This window comes from Chlorocebus sabaeus, chromosome 19, assembly GCF_047675955.1.
Source record: "Chlorocebus sabaeus isolate Y175 chromosome 19, mChlSab1.0.hap1, whole genome shotgun sequence".
Lineage (NCBI taxonomy): Eukaryota > Metazoa > Chordata > Mammalia > Primates > Cercopithecidae > Chlorocebus > Chlorocebus sabaeus.
In genome coordinates this window covers 7,643,497-7,656,771 of record NC_132922.1, presented here as the reverse complement: position 1 = coordinate 7,656,771, position 13,275 = coordinate 7,643,497, and the positions used below count along the sequence as shown (strand labels likewise).

At 58.3% G+C, this 13,275-nt stretch overlaps 1 protein-coding gene across 1 annotated transcript; it reads left to right on the top strand.

Moving 5' to 3' along the window:
* The first annotated feature begins 287 nt into the window (after positions 1-287).
* TSPO (translocator protein) lies at positions 288-12,830 on the top strand. Its single transcript, XM_007976008.3, has 4 exons — positions 288-388; positions 9,099-9,308; positions 10,963-11,101; positions 12,397-12,830. The coding sequence occupies exons 2-4, from the start codon at positions 9,127-9,129 to the stop codon at positions 12,583-12,585; spliced, it is 510 nt and encodes a 169-aa protein (XP_007974199.1). The 5' UTR covers positions 288-388; positions 9,099-9,126; the 3' UTR covers positions 12,586-12,830.
* The last annotated feature ends 445 nt before the right edge of the window (positions 12,831-13,275 follow it).

Sequence of the window (13,275 nt, the reverse complement as noted above, 5' to 3'; positions counted from 1 at the left end):
CCCGCCGGCGGACACACGGCAACGTTTTAGGTGCTGGGTCTGGCCGGGCGGCCATCGCCGGTCACCGTTGGGAGGAGAAGGAGCCGAGAGACTCGCTCGCGGCCGGGGGGAGGCAGAAGCGCGTCCCGCGGGAGAGGTGGCTTTGAGGAGTGAGCTCCCGGTCCCGCGGGGATGCCAGTGGGTCCAGGGCCCGGGCTGCCAGGCGGGGCGGGGCGGAGCGGGGCGGGGCGCGGCCGGGTAGTGGGGCGGGGCCGGGCGGTGGATTGACGGGCGGGGCCTGGTGGCGGGGCGGGGCCGGGCGGCTGAGAGGGGCGGGGCGGATGCGGGCACAGCGGTCTGGCTAACTCCTGCCAGGCAGTGCCCTTCCCGGAGCGTGCCCTCGCCGCTGGTAAGTGAGGACGGGACGCGGAGGGGGCAGCGGGAAATGGGGGCCCACACGGCTGCGACTCTGACAAAGCCGCGGGACAGAGGGAAACTGAGGCCGGAGCCGAGTACTAGACACCCGAGGGGGCGGCCCGGGGCAGCACTTGGGGCTCGGCTATCGGGTCAGGGGCGGAGGCGGCGGGCAGCCAGGTCTGGGCCTCCGCGGCCGGGGTTCCTGCGCGGGCCGCCTCCGACTGGGGGTTCGGGAGGGGAAACTTGGGCAACTCCGCCACGCCCCGCCCCTGCTTCTCCTGCAGGAAGCGCGGTCCCAGGAGAACCCAACGCTCCCTCTCCCGCCCATTCCGCGGATGGGCAATCCCAGGAGGAGCTCCCTTCAGGGTCTCAGAATGTCTGGGAGACCTCAGGCAGGATCCTGATCCCCCAAGACAACCCGTTTCATAGTGGAGGAGAACAGCCCAGATCGGGGAAGTTTTTTTTGCCCAAAGCCGGTTAGAGGCCCCCTGGCCCTCGATTCCCAGTGCGGGGCTCAGGTGCGCTGCAGCCTAGACGGGACTTACTCTGAGCCGAGCAGCCTCTGGGACCTGTCTGCTTCCCCTGCCCCTTGCAAAGAAGAGGGAGCCCAGGTGGGAGAAGCGGGGCCTTCCTGCTGTGAACACACTGCTGGCCAGGGCAGCTGCCAGAGGCCATGGCCTGGCGTGGGCCTGGAGCCCCTCTGGCCAGCCTGCCAGGGGCCGGCGCTACGGATTACCAGCAGTGTGCCCTGGGCTGGATGGCAGGAGAGACAGGACTTGAGGCTGTCCCAGAATGGACTCAGGCAGGGCGAGGATATTAGGGGAGGTGGTGTACAGGAAGCAGTCGCCCAGCTCGCCTGGCACACAGCAAGCCCTGCCCATGAAGGCCTGCTGCCAGAACGTGGGCGAGGCCCGGCGTCTCTGTGGAGTCGGTGGGGCCCGAGACAGGGCAGCGTGAGGCAGGTTTCCACTGGCGGTGAAAGGGGCTGTGTAGTAAGGGCAGGAGAGCCAGCCTCAGCCCAGCAGGGGAAGGCGGCCCCTGAGTCTCCACCTGGCTGCTGGCAGCCCCATAGGGAGGCTCCGCGGGAATCCTGGGCTCCCAGGAGAGTGCTGGAAACTGGGGGAAACTGAGGCTTACCAAAGAAGCCTTTGTCCAGAGTCATGCAGCTGGCGTGGTGGAGCCAGGGCCTGGACCCGTGCAGTCTGATCCCAGCCTGCCTCCTCCACTGTGCCCCGAGGGCCACTTTCTTTCCTGGGACTGTGTCTGTGTGTGTGTGTGCACACACACGTGCTGTGTCCTGTCGTCTGTACAGACTTGTGCCTGCCGCGAGGCACCATGTCTGGCTGGATCTACCAGAAAGTATTCACAGCAGGTTCTCCAGGTGGGGTGAAGGGCTTGGGCTCACAGGGAGGGAGCCTACATTTACCTTTAGCTTTTTCAGTATTTCAGTTTTGAATCTCTGTTTTGTTTCGTTTTTCTTTCTTTCTCTTTTTTTTCCTTCTTTTTTTCTTTTTTTTTTTTTTGTTTGAGACAGGGTCTTACTCTGGTAGGCAGGCTGGAGTGCAGTGATGCCATCATAGCTCACTGCAGCCTCCTGCAGAACTCCCGGGCTCAAGTGATCCTCCCACCTCAGCCTCCCAAAGTGCTGGGATTACAGGCGTGAGCCACCGTTTCTGGCTTATTTGTGTTTTCTTTACTTTTGATTGCGCAAACAATGCGTGGATGTGCTCTCTTTGTGAGAGCAGTAGTCTTTTTTATCTTCTTTTCTTTTTAACCACTGAACCACTAGGGAAGTCATTCTTAATTTCTTCTTTAGTTTTATTTATATGTATTTTTTGAGTCGGTGTCTCTCGCTCCATTGCCCAGGCTGGAGTGCAGTGGCTCCAGCTGGGCTCACTGCAACCTCTGCCTCCTGAGTTGAAGTGATTCTCCTGCCTCAGCCTGGCTAATATTTGTACTTTTAGTAGAGACGGGGTTCCACCACGTCGGCCAGGCTGTTTCTTTATTTTTCACTAAAAAAAAGTTTAACCCCCGAACCTTGAAGGAAAGGAAAGGAGTCTTTCTTAACAGAACCAATTCCCCCTGGACACCCCACCCTCACCCTACCCTTTGCCAGGCCACTCGATGGCCAGGTTGGCTGTGGATTTTTCCAGACCTGTGGGCTGTTCCACTGGTTACTTTCGTAATGAAAAATGCACACAAAGTCAGAACGATTAGCCATGAGTCATTTTTTAAAAGTCTGAAAACAAGTCTCTGGGACAACGGTGGCTTCATTGGAGAAACAAGGCTCAGGGGAGCTGGGTGCAGCTGGGGGTGGTGGTGGGGATCAGAGAAGGGACACATTCCTTATTCTGTTCCTGGATCGCCTTCTTTTTTTAGTTAGTTAAGTTTTGCTTTTTGTTTGTTCGATTTTTTTCTTTTTTTTTTTTGAGATGGAGTCTTGCTCTGTTGCCCAGGTTGGAGTGCAGGGGCGTAATCTCGGTTCGCTGCAACCTCCACCTCTTGGGTTCAAGTGATTCTCCTGCCTTAGCCTTCTGAATAGCTGGGACTACAGGCGCCCGCCACCATGCCTGGCTAATTTTTGTATTTTTAGTAGAGACGGGGTTTTACCATGTTAGCCAGGCTGGTCTCGAACTCCTGACCTGAGGTGATCTGCCTGCCTCAGCCTCCCAAAGTGCTGGGATTACAGGTATGAGCCACTGTGCCTGGCCTTCTGGGCCTTCTGGGTCACCTATAGGAGGTCTCCGAGAACAGAAAGACACCCTGAAACCCACTGGCTCGACCACCACCTCACAGATGGGGACACAGAGGCCCAGGAGATGAGATACCTTGGGGCAGCTATGGGTCTGGGGTCTCCGGGCCAGGAGTGAAGTCTCACAAGACCTGGAGACCCTGGGTCCCACCCTTGGTGGGGGAGGGCTCAGATCCTGTGGGGACTGATGCTCTGTGGGGGCTGGGATGTTGCTGTGGCAGGTGGAGAGAGCGATGCTTCTGGCCTTGAGAGAACCTTCTGGCGCAGTTCACAGGTGGGGTGGAGTGGCCTGGGGCCTGTGGGTCCAATCCTGGCGCTGCAGGCTTTATGAGCCCTGTTACAGATGAGGAAGGAGGCTGAGACGGGTGGTGACACAGATGCTGGCAAGTGGCCATGCAGACCAGAGCAGGCTGGCAGACACCCAGTTCATAGGGAGGGGTGGGATGAGTTTTGGAGTCACTCAGACCTAGAAAGTTCTGTGATTTCTCCTGTCTCAGTTTCCTCATCTGGAAAATGGGACAAGTCATGAGTCCACTATGGAGGCCAAGTGGGCCGTGTGGCTCAGGGAGAAGCAGCTAGTCCCCTGTGGCTGCTGTGGGGACCAAACGAGGCGGTGACCGTCGGGATGAGCACGGACTCCACCATGCAGGCCCCTGCCTACCAGAGGCCCGTGCACAGCCAGAGCTGAGCAAGGCCTGGAGCCTTCTCCTGCCTCCACATCCTGCGCCCTTTACCCTGCCCTGATCTTGCCCCTGTTTTGGGGGCACTGCTCCGTGCAGGGCATTTTCACCGGTGGAGCGTCCAGGGGCTCTCGTGGCTGATAGGGTGTCGTCTCAGGTCCAAGCCTTGAGGCCCTGTCTTCCCCTGGAGGAAATGGGGCTAGTGGCCCCACACCGATACCCACAACCGCTCTCCTCTCTAGAGTTTTCAGGAAAACGTTGTTGTCCCACCCCTTCCTCCCTTGAGCTACCCCAGGCCCCTGAGAAGCAGACACGGCGGGTTTACCCACCTGATGTGGAGGGAAGCCGGGCCCAGAGACGAGCCTTGGGTGGAGGCAGAGCCGAGGTCTGGATCCCTTTTCACCTGAAGGAGACAAAGGGGCACAGGTGGCTTCACCCCTCTGCCTGAACCCCAAGTCCCGTCCCTGCCATGTGTGCCCCCGGCCCACCCCAGCCTTCCCTGGGCCCATCCCAGAGCAGATTTCTGGACCCTGCCTAGCCTGGCCCAGCATGACTCATCATGATGGGTACTGCCCCTGCCTACCTGTTCCCTCGTTGGGCGATTCAGGAGCCGGGCAGTTCCCCAGAGGCCCTAGGAAACTCCCCACCTGCCACCAGGCTTTCTCCATGTGGGGCATCTGACCACCCTGTTTTCTGGTGGGGCAGACCCTCTGAGCCCCTTGGCCCTGTGGGTCATAACCACAGCCAGGCCTGAGAAGGGGGCAGCCTGGGGTGGGAGTGTGAGCACGGGACTCAGAACCGGCTCCAGACCCTGCTCTCTCTTGCTGTGGCCTTGGGAAAGGCACCATGCCTCTGTGACTTTAATTCGTTCTGTACAACAGGGGACCTGGAGGGTGGTCTCTAAGGTCGTGTCAGCTGGAACACTGGGCGAGTTCCATTTGTGATTTACTGGGCTCCGAGTGTGCGCCTGGCCCTGGCTGGGTGCTGGGGCCAGGTGACAGAATCGTGGGGAGGGAGAAGTTCTGCCACATGCTACAAGGTGAGGGCCTCTAGAACATGACGCTCGGTGAGGGCCTCTAGAACATGACGCTCGGTGAGGGCCTCTAGAACATGACGCTCGGTGAGGGCCTCTAGAACATGACGCTCGGTGAGGGCCTCTAGAACATGACGCTCGGTGAGGGCCTCTAGAACATGACGCTCGGTGAGGGCCTCTAGAACATGACGCTCGGTGAGGGCCTCTAGAACATGACGCTCGGTGAGGGCCTCTAGAACATGACGCTCGGTGAGGGCCTCTAGAACATGACGCTCGGTGAGGGCCTCTAGAACATGACGCTCGGTGAGGGCCTCTAGAACATGACGCTCGGTGAGGGCCTCTAGAACATGACGCTCGGTGAGGGCCTCTAGAACATGACGCTCGGTGAGGGCCTCTAGAACATGACGCTCGGTGAGGGCCTCTAGAACATGACGCTCGGTGAGGGCCTCTAGAACATGACGCTCGGTGAGGGCCTCTAGAACATGACGCTCGGTGAGGGCCTCTAGAACATGACGCTCGGTGAGGGCCTCTAGAACATGACGCTCGGTGAGGGCCTCTAGAACATGATGCTCGGTGAAGGAAGCCGGACACCAGGGCCACACACTGCATTGAGACCAAATGTCCAGGATGGGCACGTCCCCAGAGAGAAGTCAGATTGCTGGCTGCCAGGGCTGGGGGGAGGGAGGGGAGCCACTGCTGATGGATACAAGGTTTCTTTTCGGGGTTGAAAATGCTTTGGAACTTGATACAGAGGGTGGTTGCACAACAATGGCAATATACAAATGCTGCTGAATGGTGCACTGGGGGTTTCCATTTGTTGCATGAACATCACTGAAAGTGCATCAGCTTCCGTGTGGTATCAAGGGGTTCTGGATGTGCATGTGTCTTATGCTGGTGGTATTAACCTTGCTCGCCTGGACAGGGACACCTGTGAGGCTGAGAGTGGGCCATCAGTGTGGGGCAGGTGGGCCTCAACTGGGGGTGTCCTGGGAAAACGCACGTACAGGTACCCTGGTCCGGCTCGTTTCCAGCGGAGGCTGAACGAGGCTCCTTATGGTTCCCCCACAACGTCACTCAGTTGTGGACTCACGCAGGCTCCAGCAGAGCGGCGGTTATGTCTCAGTTGCCCAGATGGGCAGCAGGCTGAGCTGGCCTGGGCTTACCTGAAAGGATGTAGTGGGAGGCTGAGCTGGGAGGTGGTCCCAGGGCTGTGGTCCAGAGCTCCATATCCACTTGGCAGTGGTGCAGGGCCAGTGCTCAGCAGTACCTCCCGTCCCAGGGAAGGTGGTCTTTCATATGTGTAGTGACATCAGACCCCCACTACCACCCCATTAGCACTGTACCCTGGAAGCTGGAGGGGGGGGCAGGAGGGAGGGGGTGGGGCAGGATGAAGGGGATGGGGCAGGATGGAGGGGCGGGGCAGGAGGGAGGGGGAGGGAGAACACAGGAATATTTCTTGCCAGGACCTAGGTCACATGCCCAGTCCCCAAGAATGTCCACCCTTACTGCCCATCTGTGCAGCAACCTTGGGGGATGGGGTAGCTGTCCCCATTCAACAGGTGAGAAAACTGAGGTCCAGGGAGGGGAGGGAATCACAGTAAGTGGCAGCATGGGAATCTGCTGGATGCCTGACACTCTGATTGTTCCTTTAAAACAGACCGGGTGCGGTGGCTCATGCCTGTAATCCTAGCACTTTGGGAGGCTGAGGCAGGCAGATCAACTCAGGTCAGGAGTTTGAGACCAGGCAGGCCAACATGATGAAACCCTGTCTCTACTAAAAAATATAAAAATTAGCTGGGCGTGGTGGTGGGTGTCTGTAATCCCAGCTACTTGGAAGGCTGAAGCAGGAGAATCGCTTGAACCCGAGAGGCGGAGGTTGCAGTGAGCAGAGATCTCGCCACTGCACTCCAGCCTGGGTGACAGAGCGAGACTCCATCTCAAAAAAAAAAAAAAAAAAGAAGAAAAAAAAGGGCCCTGGCCAGGCATGGTGGCTCATGCCTATAATCCCAGCACTTCTGGAGAACAAAGTGGAAGGATCACCTGAGCCCAGGAGTTTGAGACTAGCCTGGGCAACATGGAGAGAACTTGTCTCTACAAAAAAATACAAAAAATTAGCTGGGCATGGTGGTGCATGCCTGTAGTTCCAGCTACCTCCAGGCTGAGGTGGGAGGATCCCCTGAGCCTGGGAGGTCAAGGCTGCAGTGAGCTGCGATGGTGCTGTTGCTCTCCAGCCTGGACAGCAGGGACACTCTGTCTGTGAAATATAAAATACAGTAATGTTCATTATACATATTTTGGCAAACAAGTAACGTAGTGAACTTAGCGTCATAAATCCTGCTGCCAAGGGTGGACTCTGGAATCCTGAGTGGCTGACCTGTGGAGGGGCCTTGGGCAGACGTCTCCACTGCCCTGTGCCTCAGGTCTCTGTTGGCAGACGGCCATAAGGTGGCATCGCTCCCTCGCAGGGTGAGGGTTCATGGCCAGTGCTGGGGTAAAGCTTGCCTGGCCTGGCATACAGCCATTTCCCTGGAATTGCTGGCTTTATGATTATGACTGTGGCTAACATCTTCATGCATTGGTTACAATTGAGAAAAAAAAATGCATATCTAGGCTGGGTGCAGTGGCTCACGCCTGTAATCCCAGCACTTTGGGAGGCCGAAGCAGGCAGATCATCTGAGGTCAGGAGTTCGAGACCAGCCTGGCCAACATGGTGAAACCCTGTCTCTACTAAAACTACAAAAATTAGCCCGGCGTGGTGGCATGTGCCTGTAATCCCAGCTACCTGGGAGGTGGGAGGCTGAGGCGGGGGAATCCCCTGAACCTGGGAGGCGGGGGTTACAGTGAGTTGAGATCGTATCATTGTATTCCAGGCTGGGCAACAGAGCGAGACTATATATATAAAAAAAAGCGTATCTATATTATCCATTCTTTGCCAAAATTGGGGTCATTCTGTAGTCTATGTATATTCTGCTTTCTTCGTGTTACACTGAGAACAACTTTTCATCACTAAAAAGCCTTCAAAAGCTTGGTTTGTGAGGGGCCAGTCTTTAATAGTCCCTGGCTGCTGGGCACTGAGGTGGCTTCTGTGCTCACCCAGCTCCACGGATCCCAGGCCAGCAGCTGCTCCTTCTCCCTGGGGCCGGCTTTGTCCTTTGCCCTTTGCCCCTGTCGAAGCCCACATTCAGCACAGTCTCCGCTGACCTCCCTCTGCCCCCACTTGGCTGCCTCCATGTCCCCCGGACTGCTTGTCTCTCGCGTTCCCCTGGGGCGAAAGTGCTCACTGTTCTTCCTGTGGCATCTCCTCCCTGGTCCCTGGTCAGAGGGTCCCTTTCTGAGGTCCAGGCTCCCTCAGCCCCAGGCTGTGCCTCCCCAACCCCATGCCCCGCTGGGTCCCAGCCCTCGCCCCAGCAGGCCTTGCTGCAAGTTGGCGGAACTAAATCCGGTTGTGTGGCTTCTTGTCTCAGACAAGAGCAGATGACCCCTGATTCTCCACCTAGAATCAGAGTGAGTGAGACCTTAGCCCTTCATTTTTTGATGAGACCAGGGTGGGAGCCATATTGCCACCGGGGCAGAGCCTGGCCCAGAGTGCACTGTGGCCCCATCTCCGGTGCATGGGGAAGGGGCGGTGGTTTTAGTGGGGCCTGTGTGGGGTGCTGAAACAGCTGTGTAGAGACACACCTTGCTGCTGTGCACTGAGCTGTGTTCAAGGTAGGTAAGCATTGATATCCCACTCTACCGAGGGGGAAACTGAGGCCCTGAGTTGATGTGATTTGCCTGAGGTCACAGTGAGGCAGTGAGGAAAGGGATTTGACCCAAACTCTGTCTGATACCGAATGAGTGAGTGAGTGAGTGAAAGGTGAATGTGAAGTGCTGGAATGTAAAGCACTGGCCTGGCAGAGCCCCCAGAGCTGGGACTTGGCCCAGGGAGGCAGGCTGGGAAGGCTTCTTGGTGGAGGGGACCCAAACTGGCCTTGGAAGAGGCAGCAGGGAGGAGGGGTCAGTGCCAGGAGACCCAAGGTCGAGGTGAGGGTGGACAAAGGTGAGGCCAGGCAGCTGGGGCAGGAGCAGGGCTGGAAATGTGTTCACTCAGCCACTCCTGCCCTGCACAGCTCTGCGCCTCCTGATAAGCCAACTGGTTGATCTGTGGGTGACAGGCCTTTCAGGGATGCTGGAGGAGACACAGGCCTAACCCCATGGCCTCAGGAATGCCCTCACCCAGCCTTGTCTTTTCTTTCAGAGCTCCCCTGAACAGCAGCTGCAGCAGCATGGCCCCGCCCTGGGTGCCCGCCATGGGCTTCACACTGGCGCCCAGCCTGGGGTGCTTCGTGGGCTCCCGCTTTGTCCACGGCGAGGGTCTCCGCTGGTACGCCGGCCTGCAGAAACCCTCGTGGCACCCGCCTCACTGGGTGCTGGGCCCTGTCTGGGGCACGCTCTACTCAGCCATGGGGTAGGTGGGCGCGCACTGGCCTGGGGATGAGCCTGGCCCTTTGCAAGGAGAGGCCTGGCCCAGGACAGAGGGTCTCCTCCAGGCGGGCCATGGGCCACGGCATGGTTTCCCCCCGCCATTTGGCAAGCCAGGGTGGGGAAGCTGTGGGCCTGTTGATTGCACAACTGAACTTTCTCCTCCTGGGCCCCTGGGGGGACGGGTCAGATGCTCACCCCACCCTGGCATCCCTGCCATGTTCACAGCTCCAGGCGGAGGCCAGCTTAGTGTGTGAAGGTTGGCCTTGGGCAGCGGCATGGATGCTTTCCAAGATTAACAACGGCAGCGACAGCCCCGAGAGCAGCTCCTCTGTTGAACTCCTGCCCAGTGCCAGGCTCATCTCATTCATACTCAATGCCCCCCATGATAAGGGGCCTCCCAAGGACACAGGGCTTGCAAGTGTGGACCCCGCACAGCCCTCTTCAGGCTGAGTCTGGCCTGAGTCCCTTGGGACTAGACCAGGGGAATTCCACCCAGAAAGGACATGCTGGGAGGGGCAGGGCGCCTCTTGGTGGCTGTAGAGGGGACTGCACCCACGAGGCGGGGAATTGACTGCCTTCTGGAATGTTCCCTGCATACTGGTTCCGTGTCAGCCCAATGCAGGGTGGGGACGCAGGTGCCAGGCACTCCAGGTGGCAGATAGCAGAGGCCAGGCCAGGTGCCCAGCTCTGATGGGAATAAGGCCCTGGAACCTGGGTGTCACCTGGGCCTCACCCCTTCCGGCCCAGGCCCTGCCCAGCCAGGCTCCCACACTTTCCTGGCTCCAGTGTCCCCACCCTGCTTGGCCTTCCTATACCACCTGGTCCCAGCCTGTCTTTGGGGGAACTTTTTGGGGCTCCCTGTAGCTCTGGATAAGGCAAACCCCTCGTTAGTAGGTGAGAGTCAGGGCTCTGGCCCCGGCCGACCGGACTTCATCCATTGATGGCCGGCCAAGAGATCTCAGTCACTTCACCGCCTGTGCCTCAGTCTCCTCACTGTAAAGGGGGTGCTGATACTGCCTGCCTTACAGCATTGTCAGGAGGCTGAAATGAGTGAATGCTTGGGAAGTGGTAGGGCCTCCTCATAGGTAGGGCTCCTGTGAGTGCCGGAGGGCATCGGCTACTGTTACTGGTGGTGTTACTGTTGCCCTGTGTTAACAGCTCCCATCACCAGGCCTCCACCCGGACCTCACCCTGCAGTCACAGACTGACTCGGGGTCTCACATCTGCCTCGCAGCCTTTGCATGTCCTGTTTCCTCCCCTGAAAAACTCCTATTCATCCTTTAAGGCCCAGCCCAAATGTCCTATCCTCTATGTAGTGCCCTGGCTAGGTTAAGAGCCTCCTCTCTACCTAGTCACACCATGTGGTTCCCCTTCATAGCAGTGACAGTGATAATAATGGCAGGTGTTTATTGAGTGTCCTATATGCTGGGTATCGCATGAAGCGCTGCCAGTGTGCTAACTAGAATCCCTACAGCAACCCTATGAGAAATGAAGGCCCAGAGAGGTCAGGCAACTTCCCTGAGATCACACAGCTGTCAGTGTCAGGTCACGCATGAGCCATCACTGTGTCACTCGGAGGTGGGCAAGGCTCCTGGCCTTGCTCCTAATGGTGCTCTGAACTGCGGCCTCTGTTTCAGGTATGGCTCCTACCTGGTCTGGAAAGAGCTGGGAGGCTTCACGGAGGAGGCTGTGGTTCCCCTGGGCCTCTACACCGGGCAGCTGGCCCTGAACTGGGCGTGGCCCCCCATCTTCTTTGGTGCCCGACAAATGGGCTGGGTAAGTGTGGTTACTGCATGTGTCCCTGATCCCTGGGTCCGACCCTTGGAGGCCCTGGGGCATCACATAGGACACTGGGTCAGTGTCTGTAGGCGGGGCCAGGGGAGGCAAAAGGCCATGTCTCTCTAGCTCTAAGCAGCCCACGCCCTGGAGCCTCCCCTCGACTGACTCTCCTTCAGTGAGGGAAGCTATTAAGGCAGAAGGGGTTGCAGGGTGGGTTTGGGGGTCACTGTATAGGAAAACCCACATGAAGCCTGGTACTGTGTGGGCAGGGTCACTGGCCCCTCTACATGACAGCTTCTTCTTTTTTTTTTTTTGAGACAGAGTCTCACTCTCTTACCCAGGTTGGAGTGCAGTGGCGAGATCTCAGCTCACTGCAACCTCTGCCTCCCAGGTTCAAGCAATTCTCCTGCCTCAGCCTCCTGAGTAGTTGGGACTACAGGCACATGCCACCATGCCTGGCTAATTTTTTTATTTTTAATAGAGACAGGGATTTTTTTTTTTTTTTTTTTTTTTGAGACCGTGTCTTGCTCTGTCGGCCAGGTTGGAGGGCAGCGGCGCAATCTCGGCTCACTGCAAGCTCCGCCTCCCGGGTTCAGGCCATTCTCTTGCCTCAGCCTCCCGAGTAGCTGGGACTACAGGCGCCCCCGACTATGCCCGGCTAATTTTTTGTATTTTTAGTAGAGACGGCATTTCTCTGTTAGCCAGGGTCGTCTCGATCTCCTGACCTCATGATCCGCCCGCCTCGGCCTCCCAAAGTGCTGGGATTACAGGCGTGAGCCACTGTGCCTGGCCTTAAGACAGGGTTTTACCATATTGGTTAGGTTGGTCTTGAACTCCTGACCTCAGGCGAACCACCCGTCTCGGCCTCCCGAAGTGTTGGGATTACAGGTGTGAGCCACTGCACCTGAAAAATAGCAAGTTTTTGTTTGGGCCTTGTAGTAATGCTGGAAGGTCAGCGCTGCCCTCCGTGGAGGCTCTGAGCTCAGAGAGGGGAAGGGACCTGCGAGACCTCTCTAAGCCACCGCCGCACCCTTGAACAAACCGAGTTCACTTCAGGCATGTCACGTGCACCCCACACATGGCATGGGTCAGGCGGGAGGACTATTCCCATTTTACAGATGAGGAAACTGAGGCTGAGATAGGGGAGGGGCTTGGCCAGGTCACTCAAGGGTGGAGTGGGGGTGAGTGAGGCTCCTGACTCCCAAATCCAGCAGGAGTTGGGCAGTGGGACACGCACTTGGGTGGATGTGGTGCCTCAGGCCTCCCTGTCCTTCCTCCCCCAATCTCTGCAGGCCCTGGTGGATCTCCTGTTGGTCAGTGGGGCGGCGGCAGCCACTACCGTGGCCTGGTACCAGGTGAGCCCGCTGGCCGCCCGCCTGCTCTACCCCTACCTGGCCTGGCTGGCCTTCGCGACCACACTCAACTACTGTGTATGGCGGGACAACCGTGGCTGGCGTGGGGGCCGGCGGCTGCCAGAGTGAGTGCCCGGCCCACCAGGGACTGCAGCTGCACCAGCAGGTGCCATCAGTGATGGTGGCTGTGACGCTTTCACAACCACTGGGCCTGCTAGTCTGTCAGGGCCTTGGCCCAGGGGGTCAGCAGAGCTTCAGAGGTGGCCCCACCCGAGTCCCCACCCAGGAGCAGTGTCCTGCGCTTTCTGCATGCTCAGAGCATGTTCTCGGAACATGGAATTTTATAAGCTGAATAAAGTTTTTGACTTCCTTTACCATGGCCTTTTTGCTTGGGTGGGACCCCCAGCCACAGGGAAGAGGGGGAGCTGGGGCTAGGCTGGAGCTCGTCTCTGCGGGATCTGCCTCGGCTGCCTTTTCCACACAGGGCTGGATCCGGCTGGGGCTGCCCCACGCTTCCTGGGACGCTCCTGAAGCCCTGCAGATGAACAGAGCAACCCTGGGTGCCACCCTGGAGCCCACACTGGCACAGACCCAGCTGGGGCCGTGGGCTTCGGCAGAGGGAGGGGGTCCTGTCCACTTCCCATGGCTTCCGGGATGCTCAGCCCGGGCCCTTGAATGGCTGGGCCCACAACCAGTGTCCAATGCCTAGTCCTGCCCAATGCGTGGCCCTCAGCTGGTTTTACCCAGGACAGAGCTGGGGGTGCTGACTGCCCCGTCCCCCAGGGGCCCAGGCTTGTGGCAGCCTCACTGCACCAGGGA